Source organism: Exophiala xenobiotica (genome assembly GCF_000835505.1).
Source record: "Exophiala xenobiotica strain CBS 118157 unplaced genomic scaffold supercont1.7, whole genome shotgun sequence".
NCBI classification, from domain to species: Eukaryota; Fungi; Ascomycota; class Eurotiomycetes; order Chaetothyriales; family Herpotrichiellaceae; genus Exophiala; species Exophiala xenobiotica.
The window spans coordinates 2289767-2310841 of NW_013562488.1; the positions used below are offsets into that span (position 1 = coordinate 2289767).

The 21075-nt window shown below is 52.5% G+C and overlaps 8 protein-coding genes across 10 annotated transcripts; 3 read left to right on the top strand and 5 right to left on the bottom strand.

Annotated features, from left to right (window-relative positions):
• Positions 1–890: 890 nt before the first annotated feature.
• PV05_11534 (uncharacterized protein) lies at positions 891–3208 on the top strand (the record flags this gene model as incomplete). Its single annotated transcript, XM_013455027.1, has 8 exons — positions 891–960; positions 1010–1084; positions 1136–1299; positions 1357–1437; positions 1503–1994; positions 2063–2102; positions 2163–2589; positions 2711–3208. 8 exons carry the CDS (start codon positions 891–893, stop codon positions 3045–3047), a joined length of 1686 nt encoding a protein of 561 aa, XP_013310481.1. The 3' UTR covers positions 3048–3208.
• PV05_11535 lies at positions 3114–6099 on the bottom strand. 3 transcript variants are annotated; one of them, XM_013455028.1, is made up of 8 exons: positions 6026–6099; positions 5849–5971; positions 5602–5801; positions 5006–5550; positions 4677–4950; positions 4450–4625; positions 4215–4401; positions 3114–4155 (listed from the first exon to the last, which is right to left on the bottom strand). In XM_013455028.1, exons 1-8 carry the CDS (start codon positions 6070–6072, stop codon positions 3569–3571), a joined length of 2139 nt encoding a protein of 712 aa, XP_013310482.1. In that variant the 5' UTR covers positions 6073–6099; the 3' UTR covers positions 3114–3568. The 3 variants fall into 3 exon arrangements, with proteins under 3 accessions (XP_013310482.1, XP_013310483.1, XP_013310484.1); XM_013455029.1 differs by having other exon boundaries at positions 4215–4625; XM_013455030.1 differs by having other exon boundaries at positions 5006–5801.
• Positions 6100–6898: 799 nt separating this feature from the next.
• On the bottom strand, positions 6899–8797 carry PV05_11536 (uncharacterized protein). Its single transcript, XM_013455031.1, has 2 exons — positions 7316–8797; positions 6899–7247 (listed from the first exon to the last, which is right to left on the bottom strand). Exons 1-2 carry the CDS (start codon positions 8658–8660, stop codon positions 7090–7092), a joined length of 1503 nt encoding a protein of 500 aa, XP_013310485.1. The 5' UTR covers positions 8661–8797; the 3' UTR covers positions 6899–7089.
• A 1201-nt stretch (positions 8798–9998) lies between these two features.
• Positions 9999–11543, top strand: PV05_11537 (uncharacterized protein). The gene is made up of 2 exons (XM_013455032.1): positions 9999–10658; positions 10708–11543. Exons 1-2 carry the CDS (start codon positions 10147–10149, stop codon positions 10841–10843), a joined length of 648 nt encoding a protein of 215 aa, XP_013310486.1. The 5' UTR covers positions 9999–10146; the 3' UTR covers positions 10844–11543.
• A 982-nt stretch (positions 11544–12525) lies between these two features.
• Positions 12526–14107, top strand: PV05_11538 (uncharacterized protein; the record flags this gene model as incomplete). The annotated part of the gene is made up of 2 exons (XM_013455033.1): positions 12526–13568; positions 13630–14107. 2 exons carry the CDS (start codon positions 12526–12528, stop codon positions 14105–14107), a joined length of 1521 nt encoding a protein of 506 aa, XP_013310487.1.
• Positions 14108–14219: 112 nt separating this feature from the next.
• On the bottom strand, positions 14220–15996 carry PV05_11539 (uncharacterized protein). The gene is made up of 6 exons (XM_013455034.1): positions 15345–15996; positions 15169–15226; positions 14994–15071; positions 14758–14938; positions 14607–14702; positions 14220–14548 (listed from the first exon to the last, which is right to left on the bottom strand). The coding sequence occupies exons 1-6, from the start codon at positions 15764–15766 to the stop codon at positions 14367–14369; spliced, it is 1017 nt and encodes a 338-aa protein (XP_013310488.1). The 5' UTR covers positions 15767–15996; the 3' UTR covers positions 14220–14366.
• Positions 15997–16950: 954 nt separating this feature from the next.
• Positions 16951–18786, bottom strand: PV05_11540 (uncharacterized protein; the record flags this gene model as incomplete). The annotated part of the gene is made up of 3 exons (XM_013455035.1): positions 16951–17205; positions 17255–18519; positions 18639–18786. 3 exons carry the CDS (start codon positions 18784–18786, stop codon positions 16951–16953), a joined length of 1668 nt encoding a protein of 555 aa, XP_013310489.1.
• Positions 18787–19385: 599 nt separating this feature from the next.
• PV05_11541 (uncharacterized protein) lies at positions 19386–20883 on the bottom strand (the record flags this gene model as incomplete). Its single annotated transcript, XM_013455036.1, has 2 exons — positions 19386–20357; positions 20416–20883. 2 exons carry the CDS (start codon positions 20881–20883, stop codon positions 19386–19388), a joined length of 1440 nt encoding a protein of 479 aa, XP_013310490.1.
• Positions 20884–21075: the final 192 nt, after the last annotated feature.

Here is a 21075-nt window from a genome sequence, read left to right on the forward strand (position 1 = left end):
AGAAGCTGGAGCTGCTCTCAGACCCGAGTGAACAGTGGTTGTTGGCCAGATGTCGGAGAATGGGAGAAGAGAGAGGGAGAGGGAATATTTCCTATAGCGGTAGTATAGCTTACCATATTAGGCAAAAAACTGGTGTTTTCATCACTCAACTTCCTCACCTCCTCACTTCGTCGAAGTCCGCGAGTTTTCTATCTGCCACAACAAGAGCACGTCGAACAGGATCCTGACTTTCTGCTCACCCACTCAACCCGGCCACTCCTTGTATCTACAACGTCTTCTTTTCTCATCATTCTTCAGAGCTCCCACACAGCTGCAGTGATGTCTGGTCGGCAAGGGCGTTGTCGAAGGATTGTACAAAGGTTATGGTGTCATGACTACAGTGGTAGTTATTGGCTTCCACGCCTAGTAAGGTAGGTGGAGAGCCTTCCCTCTCAATCGAACGTGACCTTGCAAGATACCTGCTACCTCGACTTGCTGGCCAATGGGTTCGAGAAGCTCCGTTCTCCAGTCGAGGCGGGCCTTTGATTCCCGTTGCAAGCTCCCAAAAGGCCCAAAGACGTCTGTGGGGGAGGAGCTTAGCCAGAATGGCTGCGGCAGGAGTTCCGCGCATCAGCGGGTGTGTTCAATATCCGACTGATGCACAAAGATCAGTAAGTACCGCTGTCAGCTGGCCAGATTCTTAATCACTAGTAAAGCTTTCCCAATTCCCTTTCAACCCATTCTTCCTCGCCAAACACTTGCCAAACACCCTCAGACAACGGAAATGGTCGAAACAATACCTTTAGGTTTATATCTATGGAAGCGGTACCGACCACGCGAGAGCCCCACATCGATAGTATCAGGGTCCTGACCATTCTTGCAGGATACATCAACAGGGCACAAGGTCCATCATGGGCGTGCCTGGAGATATGAATCTGGAATTATTGGACTATGTGAAAGAAGTACCAGGACTGAAATGGAGTATGTCCTGGGCGGCGCGAGACGCGATTCACAGTTGACCACCACACAGTCGGAAACGCAAACGAGTTGAATGCCGCCTATGCCGCCGATGGGTATGCTCGTATTAAAGGCTGTCCGGGAGTCCGTACGTTTGACGATGAATGTGTGAAGGATTGTCCGCTAACAATTGATACAGTTGTAACGACCATGGGCGTTGGCGAATTGTCGGCGATCAATGGCATTGGTGGAGCGTACACCGAGCAAGTCAAAGTTATTCATGTCGTCGGCACAACACCAAGGGCAGCGCAAGAAAAGCGTCTCATGATCCACCACTGCATGGGACCGAATCCGGATCATAAAGTGTGTTGCTTCTCCATCCACCGAGTTGAGTACATTGTTGACGACGATGCTCTCCAGATCTACGAAAAGATGTCCGCCCCAGTTCGGTGTGCACATGCATGGCTAGACGACGAGAAGACCGTACTGAGTGAGATTGATGTACGTTCTGACGAATTATGAAGGGCCCATGTTTGGTATTTTGGCTAACTAAGAATTCTGATCAGCGAGTCATTCGTCAATGCTGGATCGACTCATTACCGGTGTATCTGTTCGTGCCAATGGACATGGTCCGCTTACCCGTTTCAATCGCGGCGTTGAATACCTCTGTAGACATATCGCATCCCGTCAATGTCGTGAACGAGGACTCGACCGTACAAAAGATCAAGGACGCCGTCGTGCGGGCTAAGAGACCGGTCGTACTTGTCGACTGCCTCACAGCTCGACATGAAGCAACAAAGGAGGCAAGAGAGCTTTGCGACCTGCTTGATCTGCCGATTTTCACGACCCCGATGGGAAAGACGATCGTCGACGAAACTCACTCTCGGTATTGTGGTGTCTACAACGGCAGCGTCTCATATCCGGGCATCAAGGAGGAGGTAGAGGGGAGTGACTGTGTCCTCAACTTGGGACCATTACTCTCTGACAGTAATAGTGGCGGACATACGCGGCAGATCGATCCAAAACATGTCATTCTCATCGAGCCAGCTGGCTGCACGGTATGTCGTGCTCCATTTTCCTTTTTTTCTCTCAATGCTTTTAACAATGGACCCTGACGAGAGGCCAGGTATTCGGAGAACAAGCCAAAGACGTTTATTTGCGGCCGCGTGAGTTCTCCTCTTGGTCCATTCAGTTTCGAGGGTGCGAAGGTTGACGATTTGGCGCAGTGCTTTGCAAATTGCTGGTCGCACTCAAGGACGCGCAACTTCCAAAGCGGCCGAACCCGACGCTACCACCGCTGCCGCAAGGTCCAGACAAAACAGCGCCGCAAGTCAGGCAAAATTATATCTGGAAAAGGATAGGACGGTTCTCCCGTCCAGGAGACATTGTCATCGGCGAATGCGGAACAGCACAGTTCGGGCTCTCCGAAGCCACGTTTGCTTCCAAAGCTACCTACGTCACGCAGTTATACTACGGAAGTATCGGTTACTCTGTGCCTTGTTGTCTTGGCGCGGGCCTGGCACAGAGCGAGATGCAGAGTGAGGGCAAAGTGGCTTCGGGTGGACGGCTGATACTTGTCGTTGGTGATGGCAGCCTGCAGTTGACAGTTCAGGAGATTGGCACGATCATTAAACAAGGATTGAAGCCTATCATGTACGTCGGGTCATCGATTCCATCCCATCCCATCCCATCCCATCGTATTTTGCCGTGTGCTGTATGCCGTGTGCTGTATGCCGTGTGCTGTATGCTGACCCATGCGTTTTACTGTGGATAGTTTCCTGATCAACAACGATGGCTACACGATCGAGCGGGCCATTCATGGACCAGACGAAGCTTACAACGACATCACGACCTGGGACCATCGCCACATGCTGCAATTCCTTGGTGCCAGGGACGGCGCCCAATGCACTCGACAGGTACGTACGAAAGAGGAGATGGAGACGGTTCTCGATTCGGCCGAGTTTGTAGACAAGGCTCCCAGTCACATCCAGCTTCTAGAAGTGTTCATGGACAGGTTGGATATCCCCTGGCGACTCGCAAAGCAGATCGAAATCGTCAATGAGCGGATGAGAAAGGAAGATCCCGTCTTGATTGGTCGTAACGAAGTGTAGGGCCATTCGTTGTCACCTTAAGATTATTGCCTAAACAGGCAGGCCAGACTACCTGATTAGGCAATAATTTTTACTTTTCATGATCCAACGGTACAATTGTTATCACAGTCGGGGACAAAATTCTGCGGACGGAGAGAGTATCTGGCGCAATCGCATCAGCACAGCAACACCAAATCACCGGTGACTGAACAAAGACGTTGTTGGTGCCCACGGGAAGGCGTTCAAGACTCGGCATAGAAATCGGCATCCCTTGAAATGAAGGAACTGACGGATAAGGCTGTCTCCTATGATAGCCCCTTTCTATCTTACTTGACGAGCTGATCATCGGATCCGAGGATTCGGAGCCGTAAGCCATTTCCCGGCTGACTGGAATTGTCCCAATCCAATCCCAGTGATTGGGGGACGTGATCGAGAGCTGAGCAGTAAAAGCAACACTCTCCCCAAGATTGGTGCAACTGCCAGAAAATGAGTGTCATATCGTTGTTCTCCCCTCCGACTCTCAAGATGCAGACTTTGGTTCCTCATAACCACTCATCTAATCCATGATTACCAAAGTCCAGCAAAGTTGGCAAAGCATCCACGTCGAGATGGTCGGCAAGGAAGAGCATTTGTTCTTGTGGGAAGTCGAAGGTTTGTGCAAAGTCAGCCGATGATGTCGTCGACAATGGCGGCATATTGTTTACCGACTCGTCTAGCGGAGCAATGTTCCCGTCACCACTGGGAAGTGGTGAATTGAACAGAGGAACAGTCGGCCTAGCGTCACCTGGGCCAGGGCTTTGAGAATTCGGGTTCTCGAAGTGATAGGTCAAGTCTCCGTTCGATCTCGGCTGCTGATCGGTTTGCTGATAACCTTGGGTCGATACTGCATTCGTTCTTTCAAGAGAATCTATGGTTTCCCACAAGCGACCAGCCAGGTTTGATATTTGTTGAAGCTCCTGTTTTCGCAGAGGAGCTGCTTTGTTACCACCGGCGGTGATTTCGTCCAAGACTCTGGTGATCAAGGATTTGGCTGAAGGCGAGATCTTGGTCCCTCGGAGGACGTCATCTACCATGATTAATACCGACGAAGCCGAGCATGCAAACTCCAGGTCGAATGGGAGAAAGGTATCTACAACCAGCACTTGTCAGTGAACTAGACCTAAAGTCCGCGAAAATTAGCTTGCATACCCAGCAGATTGTGACTATTCAATGCAGCAAGCATTTTCAATGTCTTCGTCGCAGACTCGACGCAGGTTTGCAGCAAATCACGAATTGAAGTAGGGATATCCACTCTTGTGCGGGCTTCGCTTGAAATCGACCCAAGGATGTCTTGAAGCAGGCAGATCAGGAGTGGTCTCGTTACAAGGATGATACACTGTCCAGTTTTGTCAACACCAATCCTTGGAAAAGTACCGAGACTAACCTGATTATAAAGCATCCTCAAATACAATGCACCTTTGGACAAAGTCTCCAAAGAGCTCTTAAACTTGAAGTCGATAGTGTCTTCCAGCTCCTCTGCAATCTCCGCCATGCGTCTCAAAACTGACCGGACCTTGCTCAGATACGAATGCTCCAGGCTACCGTCGGCGGTATAAAGTTCTGAGGATGTGGTTAACAGAAATACCGGCGGAACGCAGGAGTCGAACAAACCAGTCAAAATGTAGGAGACAACACGGCACAACTTGACGTGCATGATCAGTGTTGCGTCTCTCTGAGAAGAGCTCCTGGGAGAGCCCAGTGGCTGACGAACGTGATCATCTTGAACAGATACCGGCGCTCCGACGGCAGAAGACAATGTGCGATCCAAGATGTAGACAGTCCACCACACATTTCGGCACCTTTCTGCGAATCTCTCTCCGAATTGATCAACTGGAAGATCCGCATGTAACCCTTCCACCAACACGAGCCGTAATGCTTGGCCTATCTATTGGCAAGTTGTTTAGTGCGGAAGCCCCGACGAATCCACGTTCGGTACTCACATAAGAGTACGCACTGTGCCTCATGTCCAAGCAATAAAAATATAGTGCGATCGTGGCAAGCACTTCTGCCGCCAAAACAGGCTCATCATGCAAGACAATCGTATCTGGTAATATCGCCATAGCACGTAGAAAGAAGTCGACGGACGAGGTGTTATCTGGCGAGTGTCTGACGTTCAAGAAACCTTTTCCCAGAGCCAATAACAGCAGACATTGTGTGTACCACAACCGATGGGTTCCTGCCTTTTCAGGGCCCTTCGAATAAAACTCATGGAGATTACGTAGGAATTCTTCTTCATCAAAGAGCCTGAGAATACCGCCGAGATGGAACTTGACAGTGTTGATGAGGTAAATCGCGTAGTCCAACGAGGGCAGCCGACTCAAGTCGAGACGGTTGTCTGAGCCAGCTCTTCCCAGGGAGAGCGTGTATGCGTCACCGTCCAGAGTGAAGCCTTCGCTGGTGTTGGTAGGGTCGTCCTTCAAAGCCGACCTAATCAGTGTAGCCACCCGGATGTTGTAGGACCATGTAGAAGAAGCCCCTAGATACACTACAAGAATCTCAACCTCGTATTCAGCATAGATACTGGGACTCATCTTACACCATCGCTTGCGCTTGTTCGGTTTGTTCTTCAAGAAGTGTGGAGAGGCAGCATGGTCGTCGGAGGCGTGTGAAGGGGTCAGAGGTGTGAGGCCGGTTCTTCGAGCAGTGACTTCTCCTAAAGAAGGCCGTACTTGATCCTGTCTTCGCCGATGAGGAGTTGTGTCGTCGAGACGCGCTCGCTTCGGCGTAGATCCGAACCTGCGGTAGAGTCAGTCTCATAGTGTTGTTTATTGCAAGCGACAAACCTCTCTTCATCTGCGTTGCGGCCATCTCGCGCGTCGTAAATACATTCTCGGCGTCTCCTCTGGCATCGATCGCATGGCTGAGTGCCGGAGCATTTCAGCTTGCTATGCCTGCAATAACGACAGCTGAAGGCTGTTCAGTCAGGGAATAGCGCAATAGCGGTGTGAAGCGTCACTCACGCAGCAGAGACACGTCGTGATTCGGTCTGTGAGGCCTCCTCCGTCATGCTATAGGAAGTGGGAATAGATTGCCCATCAACGGCAGACGGCGGGAGCTTGGATAGAGGTCGAGGATTGCGGAGAAAATGGGCTTAATCAGCTTGGCACCTAAAGCTCCTATCGGGGGCTTACCAGGGATGCTCTTAGCCTGCACCAGCCTAGCCACTGGCCTATCGCCTCGGCAAAATAGGCATTGCGGGGCGGTTGATAGGCAATAACTCTCTTTGTGTTCATCCCTACTCCCTACCCCGCAAGCACCCACCTGCTCGCTTCAACTTTTGAGATACAGTACGATGCTCAAACGCAGAAAACCTCATCTAACTTAAGCTGACCACGACATCTTCTGAAGATGTTGTGTACCATTGATTACCGCTTCTGCCCCGACTTTCCTCAGATTGCTCGCTTCAGCGGTGAGGACGGCCTGTATTGTCACGCCTCTCGGTGAACACATTCGTTCGAGGATTGTCTCAGGTCGACAATCCCGTTCTTCAAGCAGCAGCCGTGCCGTAGTTTGCAGACCTTGAGCGGCGATTTCGAGGGCCTCGGATCTTTTCAGTCCTTTTGCCACTGCTCCATCAAGTAAACCATCGACCATCGACCGGATAGGTATCACGGAAGCAACGGATGCCGATTCTGTACCGCTTATGCAGAGTCAGGAGGGCAGACAAGGCGCATCGGGTCGGTGCTTCAGGGTGCCGATGAGATTGTCAGCGAACGGCGGTTGTAGAAATCAACAAAGAGCCTGGGAGAGATAAAAGTAGTTCTTACAACGATATACTGCGCTCGGCGTTGATCAGTAGGCGGCCCGATAGAAACACTCGATTACCCTTAAGAAATGTATAGAATAGAAGCTTCACTACTGGTCGCTGCGGCCATAATGTCTCCCTTGCGTAAGTAAGGCTGGTAGATCAGGGGGTGTCATTATTATATTCGATTTCGACCATCCTTCTATGGAACCCGGTGCAACAGCAATGGCCCCAGAATCCCCAGGTCCCAGGCGTTGTATATTCTATCAGAGTCGTAATCTATAATTTCGGTTTGAGCTCCGGCCATTGTGCTCCAAACCTAAGGTGATCCGGCAGTTCCATTTCTAGGATCTTGCTGTTAACGTATGAGGGATTCAGCTGATCCAGACTGTTGACACCCATATTCCTCATCGACGTCTCGATCTCCTCGCTCAAGACTGCAAGACAAGGTCAGCAAACACGTATTGCGCTCTTCCACATGGAGAATGCAAGGTGCAAGACTTACGTTGTATAACTTTCATGACGCCCTCGTCGCCGTACGCGACAGAGTACATGAAGGGTCGGCCTAAGGAGACACCCGTGGCGCCCAGACATAGCGCCTTGATGATGTCTGTGCCGCGCCGCACCCAGCCGTCTAGGAAAATCTCCATCTTTCCGATCAGATGGGGATAGAAGCGGCGAATCTCAAGCAGCGTACGGATTCCACTCGGAGCATCGTCGACTTGCCGTCCGCCGTGGTTACTGAGATAGATGCCTTCGACGCCGTGCTCAAATGCCAGCGCGGCGTCCTCGGCACATTGGATGCCCTTCAAGACGATAGGGCCGGTGTCTTTCCCCCACGCCTCGCGTATCCACGGCAGATCATCCCAGTTCAGTGTCGACGAGTGGTGGCCACGTAGCGGAGGCCCGTCGTCCGAGGTCTGGGGTCGGTACCATTCCGTCAGTACCGTGTCATCACCAGAGGCAGTGGCGAGTTCGGCTCGGTACCGCTCGTCCTCTTCTCGCTTTCCGACGACGGGCGAATCCACGGTGATGACGAGCGCTTTGTACCCGTTATCCCGGGCGATTTTGATGAGTTCTAATGTTCGTGACTTTTCGTGTGCGACGTAGAGTTGGAACCACAGCACTCCGCCGCACTCGTTCGAGCCCGAGTCTGTGCTCGTCGTCGTGGCGTTAAACACTTTCGCGATCTCGTCGTGCGGCACGGTCGAATGGGTGCTCGGACAGTAGGGGATGCCGGCCCTCGCAGCGCCGCGAGCAAGACACAGTTCGCCGTCGTCATGGACCAGTTTGGCGCGCGCGGCGGGCGCGATGAAGAATGGTAGCCGGGACTTTTGGCCCAGCATGGTGCGCTGCATGTTGACGCGCCGTACGTTGCGCATGATACGTGGTCGCAGCGTGATTTTCTTCCAGTCGTCTTTGTTGTTGGCGAGCGAGCGTAAGTCGTCGGCGGCGGAGTGGAAGTAGACCCATGCTGCGTGCGGGATGATGCGCTCGGCGGCGCGCTCGATGTCGTCGAGGTTAACGCAGTGCGTCAGCGGGATGCGCGCCGTCTTGTCCAGGTCGCGGGTCACTTGGGGTTTCTTGATGGTGGCGATCGTCGCTGGGTCCACGGGGCCGAGGTGTTTGGATTGCGGGAGGCCCTTTTCTATCGTGCCGCGTGGGTGGTTGGGCTCGTAGATCGAGGTCGCGTCTTTGCCGCCGTATTGCAGCAGGATTTGTGAGCCGCCGGGGTGTTTGTCGAGATAGTCGGTCACGTCGTACACGCGGCCGTTTACGATGACCCAGCAGGAGTTGCGGGAGGCGTGTTTGGCAACTTCGAGGCCATGCAGCATTTTCGAGTCGGACATTGTGTGCGGCGGGTCTATGCCTCTGCCTGTGCCTCTGCCTCGACAAGGGTGTTTATATGGTGTTTGGCTTGGAACTGCGAGGAGGGTGAGTGGTAGATGTGTTGGTTTTTTTAATCACCTGGCATGACCTGGTTAAGGTCTCAAAGTGTAGACGGCGACACTTGTGCCGGTTTCCGGTAGCGGCAGATATACCGGTCTTGTGGTCTTGCGGTGTCACTGTGTGGTGTGGGGGTCGTGGGGGCCGTTTGGAGCGTCCTCCCTCCCCTCCGTTGGCCATCACCAAATTCTCCCCATCTTTGGGCCGGTGCAGGCTCATTACTCCGTAGTTAGGCGAAGTCTTCGGTGTGCTGTGCGGGTTGGAGTTCTGACAGCCTTGCCTGAGAGGAGATGGCTTTTTCCGGCACATCCCACATGGTCCTTGTAGAGCCGCTGAAGCCCTCTTTCTTGAAATCATGCAAGTTCTTCCAGGCCTGGAGAAGAGCGCACAGCTTTTCACTAACCGGAGGGCACGCGACCAAGGCTCAAGGATGATGCCTTTGCAACCTACTGTAAAGGGATCGGCTAGTCTACCTTACAGCCAGCCTGCTCGTGGTGTTCTAACCGTTGACCGGCACTGGAGACCCCCCGCAGCTGTGAGAGTCACACAAGTCCAATTCCAATCAAGCATGCCCAAGACTTCACACCTGTCACCATGCGAAATTAAGTGGTGCCATCAAATGCGCGGTGACTGCGGGCAACATCAGGCACATCAGGCTAGGTCACTGTGGCTTATTCCTTAAAGGCAATAATCATTTCGCAAGCGAGGGACCATTTTCTTTCCCCAGCCAACCTTCTGCTAGGCATACCCCGGATTCCCCAGGACGTGTTGTCTGTTCGGTATGGTTTTTCCTTTTCTATCCGGAATAATGGTCCATGATGGCCAGGGCCCCTGAACATGCTGCAAGGGAGTGCCCGTCCGCCCCGTCTCAGGCTGAGATGGAGTCCGCAGAGCGAGTCGTAATTGGGCGCTTCACTCAAGTATGACAGTGTCCGACCCCTTGCGTGACGCGGACAGACACCTCCTGTCGACGCCATGGCGGTCGACGACTCCATGGCAGATTGCCCCAGGCCGACTTCGTACGGAGCTTTAAGTGGGAATTCTGCAAGAGCAGGCTGAAAGACAGCCAGGAGTCTGCAAATGGTCCGAACGCAAATACATTGACAACTCCTCTCAGTTTCTGTCGTCAGCTACACCTTCTAACCGCCAGATGTGCGTCCGGAATACGCTACTGTCGATGCTATGAGGACCTTGTGTTTCAGCCTGGCCCTGCTCGCGGTCTGCTTGAGTCGTGCTTTCGCAGAAATCCTGACAATCCTCACGCCGTGTGCTGCCGCGTCCAAGTCTGTGCATGTTCAGCCCATCACGGTAACAGCTCAGCATCAACTCGTCTCGACGTGCTCGCCGTCTACAGGATGCATCCGCGGCAAGTGCACAACCGGATACACAATGCAGACCTTCGCCTGGGTCTCGACGGTGATTCCCTGCGCCTGGGACGGAACGACCTCCTCTTCCTGTACCGTCACGAAGACTGATCAACCGGTCACGGTCAGCCGAACATCAGCCTTGTCAACTTCAAGTTTTATGCCGCATCGCTCCAGTGCAGCAGCCCACATGAACGTTGACAACCCTTTTATACCATTGGCGTCTTCGCATGCAGTTGGGAAAGTCTGGGAGGCCGAGTGGAAATGGTGGGCTGTGCGCTATGATCAGCTGGGACCGTTCGCAATGCCTGGATATGAGGGCAGTGGTCTTTGCAGCAGTGCTTGTGCAAAGCAGCAGGACGACACCTTTCACCAAAGCCTGAACGTTACTGTCTGCATGAAACGGAATCTCAAGTCGAGCCCAGTTTGCGGTCGATACTGCGAGAAATGGATTGCTTTGCCCGCGCCGGAGCGCGAGGCCGAGCCCGATACCACGACTCCAGCTTGGATATTTTACCGCACCATCACGGCGTCTATGTAGGCAAATTTCGCGTATGCTACTGAGTGAAGCTGACCTACCGTCTAGAAGTGGTATCCCGGGACCACCCACAGCCATATCTCCCCAGAGTCAGACGCGGTCGGCTTTGGTAACGCTACGGACACATCCTCCCTCCGCATCAATCAGGGATGAGACACCGGCACTACATCTTCAGCATGGCTAACAACTGGACGACGGCTTTTTCAATCGACTGCAAAACCGTGAGGAAAGTGTCGGCGATGCGATTAGCATCATGGCCGTGTTGATCCAACCATGACGCCGACGGAAGTCCAAACTTCGTGCACACAGCTTTACATTGACCAAGGCTAATTGCAATGCGCCACCGACTTTGAAGCCTGTGCCTCCAGACTTCACCTTGAAAGCAACAGCGCCACCCCCTGCCACGGGTACTTGTTCCGCGGAGAATGGCGGGGTCATTCACCACACAATCTCTTGCGCATCGAGCTGGCCAGGAGAGAATCGAATCCTCATATAGTGTTCCATTGGCTTGGACTTGGTCATGTTGTCTGCTTGATACGGCTCCGGGTACGTCCTTCGCCTCCTGTTCATGAGCATCGGCCTGGTGTCTGGATAGACCATGAGGATTGCCTCAGAGATTTGTTCCCACCTCCTTGGGGCAGCGAATTGCGTTCGCCAGATCGACGGACATACTGTACGTCTCAGTCGGTAAAGGACAAGTCGTACTCGACCAAAGCATTTCAAAAGGCTGGCCGGCTCCTCAACAGAGTGTTGGGGAAATGCCGATTGGTCACGTCGTCCCAGTCAAATCAATGTTTATGTGCTGAGATAACATATAAAAGCCACCGCTCTTTCGGTCTTCGCGCCAATGAAATCGAAGGCAGTAGCAAACAGCTCTTTCTCTCTCACCTTCTATTTTTCGGATTCACTGTCCTTAACTCGTGGTGCTCACAAATTATCATACGTGCACGAAGTACGCTCCATAGGTCAATGGAACGAACGGCCCTGAAACCATGCCCGCCACAACTGTTCATCCTGGAACCAGCCTAACACCTTCCCATGTCCGCCATGACATCAATTTTACATCTGGCAATGGGCTGAGCTGAGGCTGTGCTGGTCAGGCTGTGTTGGTCGAGCTCAGCCCATTCTGGCTAGTCCCAAGCCACGTCGGGCACTTCCAAACGTTTGCATCCCTCCGCCTCATCATCAGCCTGATGTTCTTCCTTGACTACTAGTACTCTACCGTGTGGTTCTTTCACTTCTAGAAAGTGAATTGATTAACGCAGCATCAAGCACGCCAGTTTCATCATCAAGACCGTCAAGAAGGTCGTGCTTTGGTCATCCCAGAGCCACCTCAGCAGCCACTACCGCATCAGGTTGAGAAGGCGGGCACATTGTTCCATTTCCCAAGCAATGCGCCTGCTTCACACCACAAACCTCATACTGGAGGAGTTTGGCGATCAGGATAGACCACTCTATGCCATACTCTCTCATACTTGGGGAAAAGGAGAAATCTCTTTGCAGAACCTAGAAACCGGCAGATTGAGAAGTCGGCAAGGATTCGACAAGCTGAAAAACACATGCGCCCGCGCCGCGGCGGATGGCTTCGATTATGTATGGATCGACACTTGCTGTATCGACAAGAGGAGCAGCGCCGAGCTCTCTGAAGCAATCAATTCCATGTATCGATGGTATCAAAACGCAATAGTATGCTACGCGTACCTTGACGACGTCTGCTCCGACCCAGTGAAGGATCCCGAGAGAATGGTCAGCGAATTCCGTCGCAGTAGATGGTTCACGAGAGGATGGACTCTTCAATAATTGATTGCTCCTTCGGTGCTCATCTTCTTTGACCAGACCTGGCAGGAGCTAGGGACTAAAACAAGCATGGCAGCATCCATATCCTCATTCACATATATCCCACAGTCGGTCCTTTTGGGCGGGGACCTTGATCAAGAGAGTGTCGCTACAAGGATGTCATGGGCGTCGACTAGGCGGACGACGAGAGTAGAGGACCATGCTTACTGCTTGCTGGGGATCTTCAATATCAACATGCCCTTGCTTTATGGCGAAGGTGAACGAGCATTCATCAGACTCCAGGAAGAGATCATCAAGGTCTGCATCGATTATAGCCTCTTTGCCTGGACCTCGTATTCACGAACTGCACGAGGTCTACTGGCATCTGCTCCATCAGCCTTCGCCAAGTCAGCGGGCATTGTTCCGGTACCTGGTCCAACGAGTTCGGGAGATGCTGCGACTGTCGACAGCGAAGGCGTCCATGTGAGACTTCGCGTCAAGCGTGAAAAGGAGGGGTCGGGTACCTATCTTGCCCTGTTCCCGTGCACGAAGGGCACCACGGTCGTGGGAATCTACCTCAAAGGGGAAGTTGGAGCATGTTTTGAAAGAGGTGACTATGCCAATCTGTTGTTTGTGGGTCAGCCACGGCTTGCCCAATTCGACATTGTCGAGAGCAAGATTTGCATTCAACAACAGCGCGTTAGACACCACAAAACTTGTCCTTTGCAAGAAGCCGCAGCATATGGTAACCTGGCGGTCGTGAACATGCTGCTGGAGAAAGGTGTTGATCCAGATTGTTACAACATTACCACAGGGGAAACACCGTTGACCTCTGCTGCGGGGAAAGGCCATGCAATCATAGTCAGGAAACTCTTGGAGCACGATGCAAAAGTAATAAGAAAGACTCAACTCGGTCGACTGCCGTTGGCAATCGCAATTAGGCACGGGCACTATGGGACCGTCATGATATTATTGAATCATCTCACTCATCTATGCGGAGATGATGATCTCCGGAAACTCCGGTCTTCTGTGATGTTTGCTTTGCATCAAGCGCACCTTAAAGTTCTCGAAGTGTTTGCAGAGTATGGTGGTGACGTGGCTCGTGCTGTGCTTTGTGAGCCCACAGCATTGAAGTATGCTATAGCAGGCGGTAGCGGAGACGTGGTCGAGTTCCTTCTCAAATTTGCTTCAAAGTTCCATCAAACAAACAGACCAGATACCCATTCTGGAGTCACTACAAACAGGCGGCCTCGATATTCTCGATGCTCTTGATCGGGGACGAGAAAGCTTCCATGACATACTCAATGTGCTTCTGAAGTATTGTCCAGATCTTCCTTACCAGAGAATATTTGGTGGCTACAAGCCGTTGGACCGGACTGTGACAAACAATGACGAAGATGCGGTGAAACTACTTCTGCAACAAGACGCAGGCTTAGATAAGGTTGAATTATTACCCATTTCCATCAAGCTCGCTGCTGCCAGAGGTTATGACTGTGTCTTGAGGGCCTTGATGGCTGAGAGCGAACATCTCAAGGAGCGAATCGTCCACAGTGACATGCTGAGAGCCGCGATTGACAATGGTCGAGAAGGTGTGGTCAAGCTCTTGCTGGAAGAAGGACTTGATCCAGCATATGTGGATCCTGTCGGCGAAACGCTCCTTGTCATGGGCTGAACGGCAAGGCCATGAGTGCATAGTCGACCTGCTGCTTGCACACGGTGCCGCACCACACATGGGCAAAGCAACCGGATTGCGAAATGGTGGCTTAGACCGCCAGACGAGCGGACGGAATGGATAATGAGCCAGGCTCTTGAAATTGATAGAGAGAACAGTACGCCGAGTGGTGCACTGTCCTCCCTGAAAGAAGGCACTCGAGCATAATATAAATCTTCGAGGCACCAGCCAGTATGCTATTGCTTGCTGCTCTACACGATCAGGATAGTCGACTGGCCACCCAGCCAACAATACCGTCCTCATATGCCGCAGTTTTGGACAGCTGCGGATAGAAGCCAAATCCATGTGGAACCCCAGGATACGTCTTGAGAGTCACATTGACACCGGCGTTCTTCATCGCTTCAGCATATGCCAGGCCTTCGTCACGAAGTGGATCCATCCCTGGGAGAGTGGTATCAGCATGGCCAAAAATCCTTTCTTGGTTGAAGCGGTGACTTACCAGCAACCTGCACCAACGCCGGCGGCAGTCCTTCCAGACTCTTCGCAAGTAGTGGACTATGCCTGGCATCGACCGTCACATCTGGGAGGTATTGATCTGCAGTATTTATCAGCCCCAAGAGGACTTTCCACAGATCCAAGACAGGGCTTACTCCAGAACCACGTCATCTTGGGAACATCAATGATCGGAGCATTGAAATTCTCTTGGAAACTCGTGTATTTGTATTTGTCCTTCGGAAACAGCTCAGGATGGCACGTCACGGGGATATTCAGAACCTGTCCTATGACGCCCTGGAGCCCTTCATCTCTGGCACGCTGGGCCATGACGGCGGCCTTTGCCAGCATTAGCATCATCGTCGGATCACCTCTGATCGTGCGAGGGACGTACCAGATTGCCACCGGCCGAACCTCCAGCGACAATGATTCGGTTCGGATCGATCTTCAGCCTGTTGGCGTTCTTTTGACACTACAAACACGCAGCCATTCAGCACATGATACTTCCGGTCAACGGGCCATTCCTGGCCCGTTGTCAAATCCTCGATGAAGACGAAACAGGTACATACCCAAACAAGAACGTCCCACGAATCATTCACCGCGTAGGGGAATTTGAACTCCGGCGCCCTTCAAGTCAAATGCGTTAGCTCACAGCTCACAGCTCACATCTCATACTTCTCCCCTTGAGTGCTCATCGACGACTCGAGGAAAAACGAAGCCGGCCGAAGGAAAGAACTAGGCTTACATCCGATAGAGGACAGAGATCACCCTGACCTGGTTCTTCACACAGACGCTCCTCGTCATACTCTCCTCAATACTATGATTCCCGATAACCCAGCCACCTCCATGCATGACGAACATGAGCGGCAAGGCCTTCTCGCCCGCGTCTTTGGGCGCGTATATCTGGATCTCGAGCTCGGTGCCATCGCTGACAGGCGCACGTTCTATGCGGACGTCGATCTCGTCGAGAGTCGGCACCTCTGGGCGCAGCGTGACGGGCGCGCTGACCCATGCGGCTTTGAAGTCGTCCAACTCAAGGGACCATAGTGTTTCGAAGGCCGTGTAGCTGTCCGGCATGAGCGGGGCGAATTCGGGGTCTGCATCGAGAGCCGCCGCGGTGGGAGGTTTGGCGGAGGCCGGCACGGGGAGTGAGGGGAGTTGTACCATCTTCGCCTGATAAAGATATATCGGCACCCGGCGGTGTGGTACTTACTAGTAGTTCGATTGGTGGTTGGGTTGCGAGACGAAGTACTGGTACTTGAACTTTCACAGTCCTTCTGGTCACAGTGGTCGTGTTGGCTTTTCAACGTCAACAGTTGAGGGTTGTGATGACTGATGAGTCGTTCTTCGTGTGGGAGCCACTGGGGGGGATAGATGGTCCGGGCACGCTGAAGCTGTATACCTCGGATATCACTGTATCGCGGTGGAACCGAGAGTTGCTACTATGTAATAACTCTACGGGTACCAGCTTGCCAGATACCAGGTAGCTGTCTTTAATGAACGAACGGCCCGAGTCATACAGTACGCTCGTACCCTGGCTGGCCACGGCTGGCTTTATGTATGCGACAGCGAGGGTGTGCGTCTTATTCGCGTATTCGCATGGCGGGACGTACGAATACCATAACCACTTGATCATCTCGGCTCATATCAACTCCGCCCTCGGAGTCATTGATGATTTATTTGTTTAAGGTCAAATACCATAGTACATAGTACATAGTAGTATTCCGTACGGAGACTCCATCGGGAATTACTATGTAAAGGGCAATATCCACACGCCCGCGATTCGGACGAAGTTTTGACCGGTCCCACGGTCTCTCTCTCTTTCTCTCCGCCGTGACAATGCTTGCAAGATTAGGAGTCCTCATGGGGCACCACGGTACGTAGACGAGGAGCAAGCTCACATGCAGTACGCGAGGCTCCGAGGAAAAATCAAGCGTCAAACCCGGAGTACGCAAGACGGGATCGCTTTAGCTTAGGTAGAAGGTATATGGGTTGACAAGTTCAAGGTCGTATACACATTCCTACAGGTATTGAGCGAAGAAACAGCTTCAACTGGCAAGCATACCCTCGTTCCATGCCAGCACGAGTAAACCCCCGCTACCAATGTGATGCATATATCAGACATGACGCTGAAATTCTTTTTGACACACGATCATGACGGGACATAAGAGGTTAAGATCAAAATCGCACAAGCAACTTTTGGCGCGTTAAGGTGATATGGAGAAACCAAAATGATTGTCCTAGGTCGCACATGGGTTCACATCGACTCCGGCCTCAGAGTCCGACTCGACGGGATCACTGCAAGACGGTCATTCTTGACGGCAGATGAAAGCGCTCACGAGGGCGTATGCTTATCTATATTTATCCATAAACTCGTGGTGGAATTTCGTCCACCGGTTCACCCATTCTGTACCGGGAGCCAAGAAGGTCGTCCGCAGATGTAGTGTACCAGGCTTTTGACCAAACCCAGATCCAGGTACGACGCAGATACCTGTTGCATCGAGTAAACGAAGGCAGTAGAAGTCGTCTGGGTTCTTGCCGGCTTCTTTCGCAGCTTCAATTGCCTTCTCCGGGAGACGAAGCGTAGGGAAGAGATACATTGAGCCCTGCACCCGTCAGAAACTGTCAAATAATACAAAGGCGGTCGATACGTACCTGAGGCTCACCGACTTCAACACCTTCCATCCGTTCAAAAGCATCATACAATGCAGTAGCTCTTTGCTGCAGACCATGCTTGATGGCATGGTATTCCTCATGGTATTGGTGATAGCTGGGGTCGCCTTTCTTGGGCGGGTTCACCACCATTTCCAGGAGACACTGCCCTATGACAGGCGGGCAAAGCATGATGCTGACAAGTTTGTAGATCTGCGCCTGCACTTCTGGATCCCAGCCAACAAGCTCAAAATAGCCAGCACGATGTCCGCATTCGCCTACCATACCCTTTGAAACCGAATTTAATGAAGCAAGCTCGACATGATCATAGGCGCCGGGTTCCTTCTGCTGCAGTATCCGCAAGGCACGCTTGAAAGAGTGGAATTTTCCGATAAAGACATTCGTCTGGTAGACTTCGTCTGCAAATATGACCAGATTCTTCTCTGCAGCAAACTTGACGACATCTTCAACGTCCCACTCAGATAGTGATGCACCAGTCGGATTGCCAGGGTTGATAACAACTATAGCACGAACATCTGTGCCTTCACTGACTGCCTTGTCATAAGCCTCCTTGATGACAGTCATGTTCGTGTCCCAGCCGTGCTGCTCATCCAACAAGTATGGGACTGGGCGAGCATCGAGGAGCGATAGCGTCGCAGAGTATAGGGGGTATTGTGGAATGGGTATCATGACACCAGTGGTGGGTTTGGCGCAGAGGACATGTAGCAGGGTGTGGACTCCTGAAGAGGCACCAGCAGTAAGGTAGATGTCACCCTTGTCCGCTGGGAACCCATCACGATGTTCGATAAAATTGGCCACCGACTGCCGTATGCCTGGCGCTCCCATAGACTGCGAATAGGCTCCCACGGAGCCCACCTCTTTTAGCAACCAACGAGCACGATCTATCGCATCTTGCTTGTACCCAAAGTGCGTCTTCAAAGCTTGTTCATTCTCCAACAGTTTTGGATGTTCAACAAGGGCGAGGACTTCACGAAAGAAGGTGATAGGCTTCTGATCGAGCTGTTGAGGGTTGCCAATGTTGGCAGAGATGACAGAGTCGAAAGGTAGGGGTTCCTCGGGGGGGGTCGGAGGGTCGCCATACTTCAGCTTATGTCGATACTCTTCTGACTTGATGGCGAGCTCGCCGCGCACAGCGTACTCGGCCGCCTTGACATGGGGGTTGATGTTGTCGATGGTCAAACCGTGCAGTCTAGGTGTGGACGACATGGTGCGAGAAGGAAAATGGAGCTGGACGCCCGAGGAAGGAGCTGTGCCATCTTGATATCAGCCTGGAAGACTTCAAAAGGTCATGCGAGCAGAAGCAAGAAATTGAGTGAGTCACAAGGCACGGGCAGACCACCAGGCGACTGTGCATTGCTTTTCTTACCAGAGGAGATCCGGCCACGTCGCGAACGCGAGGATAAACCGGGCTTGGTGGAAGTCGACAGTGCCCTGCACGCCGTCGTAAGTTCTGCAGAAAAAAGCTGGGCTCGCATGAGGAGTGCAGAAGGGCTCGTGATATGGAGCGACCGCATTTCTGGAGAGGCCTCAGAAGGGCGCAGGAAGTACCGTCTTAGACTCTTAGTCCTGTGGGGGGTCGATCGGAACTGGGCGCGAGGAAGGAGAGAAGCACGAAGCGTTACCGGAGGCCGCCTCTGCTGTCCAAAAGTGCACTCGTCATCGGGGAGCTCAATCTACCAGGTACTTCTGAGCACACAACACGGGAGAAAGATTGAGCGCCAAAAGAAATAGCTATCACGAGCTATCTACACCGACGTCAATCATCGAGAAACGAGAAATTCAGCTGGCAAGCAACATGGTCCCCCTCGTCTATCTTATCGTCAGGTGTGGGGGACTGGCAAGGCAAGCCGAGAGATCCATTGGATTGATGGATTCTAAGCTTTCACGGCTTCCTTCACGCCTGTAAGATGATGAGACACGTTCATCATCCTCATGCCCATGATGTCCTTATCAAGGCTCGAATACTGAACAACACCTGGGTGCCTGCATGCCCTTCTTCTGTCACAGATGAAATTGACTTATCATACAGCAATCTTTTTCGCAGCCTGCCACAAACGCCTTGCGCTGTTGTCTACCCAGGTACAAGCCATTCTGACAATAAAGAAGGCCTTGTCTAGGCTCTTTCACTGCCCCGTAGTCTAACAGCTTGGCCGTACTTTTGCAGCTTGGTGATCAGCCCATCTCCCTGTTTCACAACATCCGCATATTGCTTGTTCTTGTCGTCAGACCGGGTCGTCTCAATGGTTCCTTGCACTCTGTCAATTGTGCAGCTGACTCGACCGGCAGCAATGAACTTGGCCAGGTCTCTGTCCAAGAAGTCCACACTGACTCCAAAAGCCTGAGCCATCGTCGCCAGACCAACCACTCGATAGGACTGGAGAAGTTGCTGGTAGCCGCGCAGACGCATCTCGCGCACGAACCATGCCCGGTGCTCGTAAAGGTACCGATCCTGCGTCAGGAAGTTCTCCTCCACCGTAGCCAGCGACAGGAAGAATTTTTGATAGTCGCCGCTGTACAAGCTGTTGACCAGGCGTGCCAGTGACGAAACATCTACGGGCGCTTCGGTTTGCGACTCGACCGCCGGACCAGAGCCCAGTGCTGCCACGTTGACCAGCCCAGATGCACGCTCAGCCGTAGATGCAGACACGTCTTTCATCTCCTCGTCCGGTTTCTCGTCACCGGCTCCTAGAATTGCCTTGATCTCAGGCGCATCAACCACCTTCGCCTTGAAATCGACCCGCTTGAGTGATAATGAACCTGCAAGTACCGCATAGACGACGAGGGATGAGTAGCTACATAGCTCGTAGCTCGTGAAGGTGGAAAGACTGTCGAGTAGTAGAGGTGCGGCGAGGTTGTAGGACCGCGCAGTGAGGAGGTGAAGCCCCTTGTATGCCTTCAGTCTGTTTCTTCGATCCCAGTCGCCGCCGCTTTCCACCAGTATGCTCGCACGATCAACCTGCCTCTTCACAAAGGCTTTATCGTTGAAGAAGAGGCCTATCCGGATGATTGCAAGAACGATGTCGATCTTGGTCCCCAGAGGACCGGTCTTGTCGAACACTGTCTCGTAGGCAGCAATTGCTTTGTCCTGTCGCTAAATCAGTCTTTTCATTCAACTTGCAGGAATACTTTTCGTCTTCTCTCACCTTGTCACCAACCCGAGCCCAGAAGTCAGCTCGCTTGCTCCTGGCAGCCTGCACTTCTGTTTCACCAGCCTTCTCTTCAGCCTCCTCCTCTTCTTTTTGGAACTCTTCCAATTCTTTCTCGTTGTCGGCTTTCAGCTCCTCGTAGAGAGATTCGTCCCATGGTAGGATGCCGGAGGGGACAGGTCTCTTAGGTGGTAACAGATTGCTGGACACCAGTGATGCTCTCCGGGCCGCAGGTTTTTGTGGCAGGGTTACTTGCTGAGCTGTGCTTTCACCGACCGAGTTCAGCACACCTTCGGTAGGGTGAGCCAGATGCCGATACAGTGGCGCCATCTTGTGTTGTTTGATCGCATTTTGAAGGTAGTTTAATGACGTTGGTTGAGTAGTCTGGGGATTGTTTGCGAGAGAGAAGATGTGTTGAGCGAGGGTGAGGTCGGGGTATTTGGCGAATTGAGGATCGGAGCCCATGGTTCAAGCTTTGGCTGTGAGTATTAGACGATTTCTGTCAAGGTTGAAAGGAAGTTTGTCAGATAATTGTTGTAGCTATTGCGGAGGCTTTTGTTCATTCACGACTCAAAGATCCGCAGGTACGCGCAACGAAAGGCGAGCCTGCGCCAAGCACTCGGTTACATAATCCTGCGAGGCTGCGACTACGGAGTG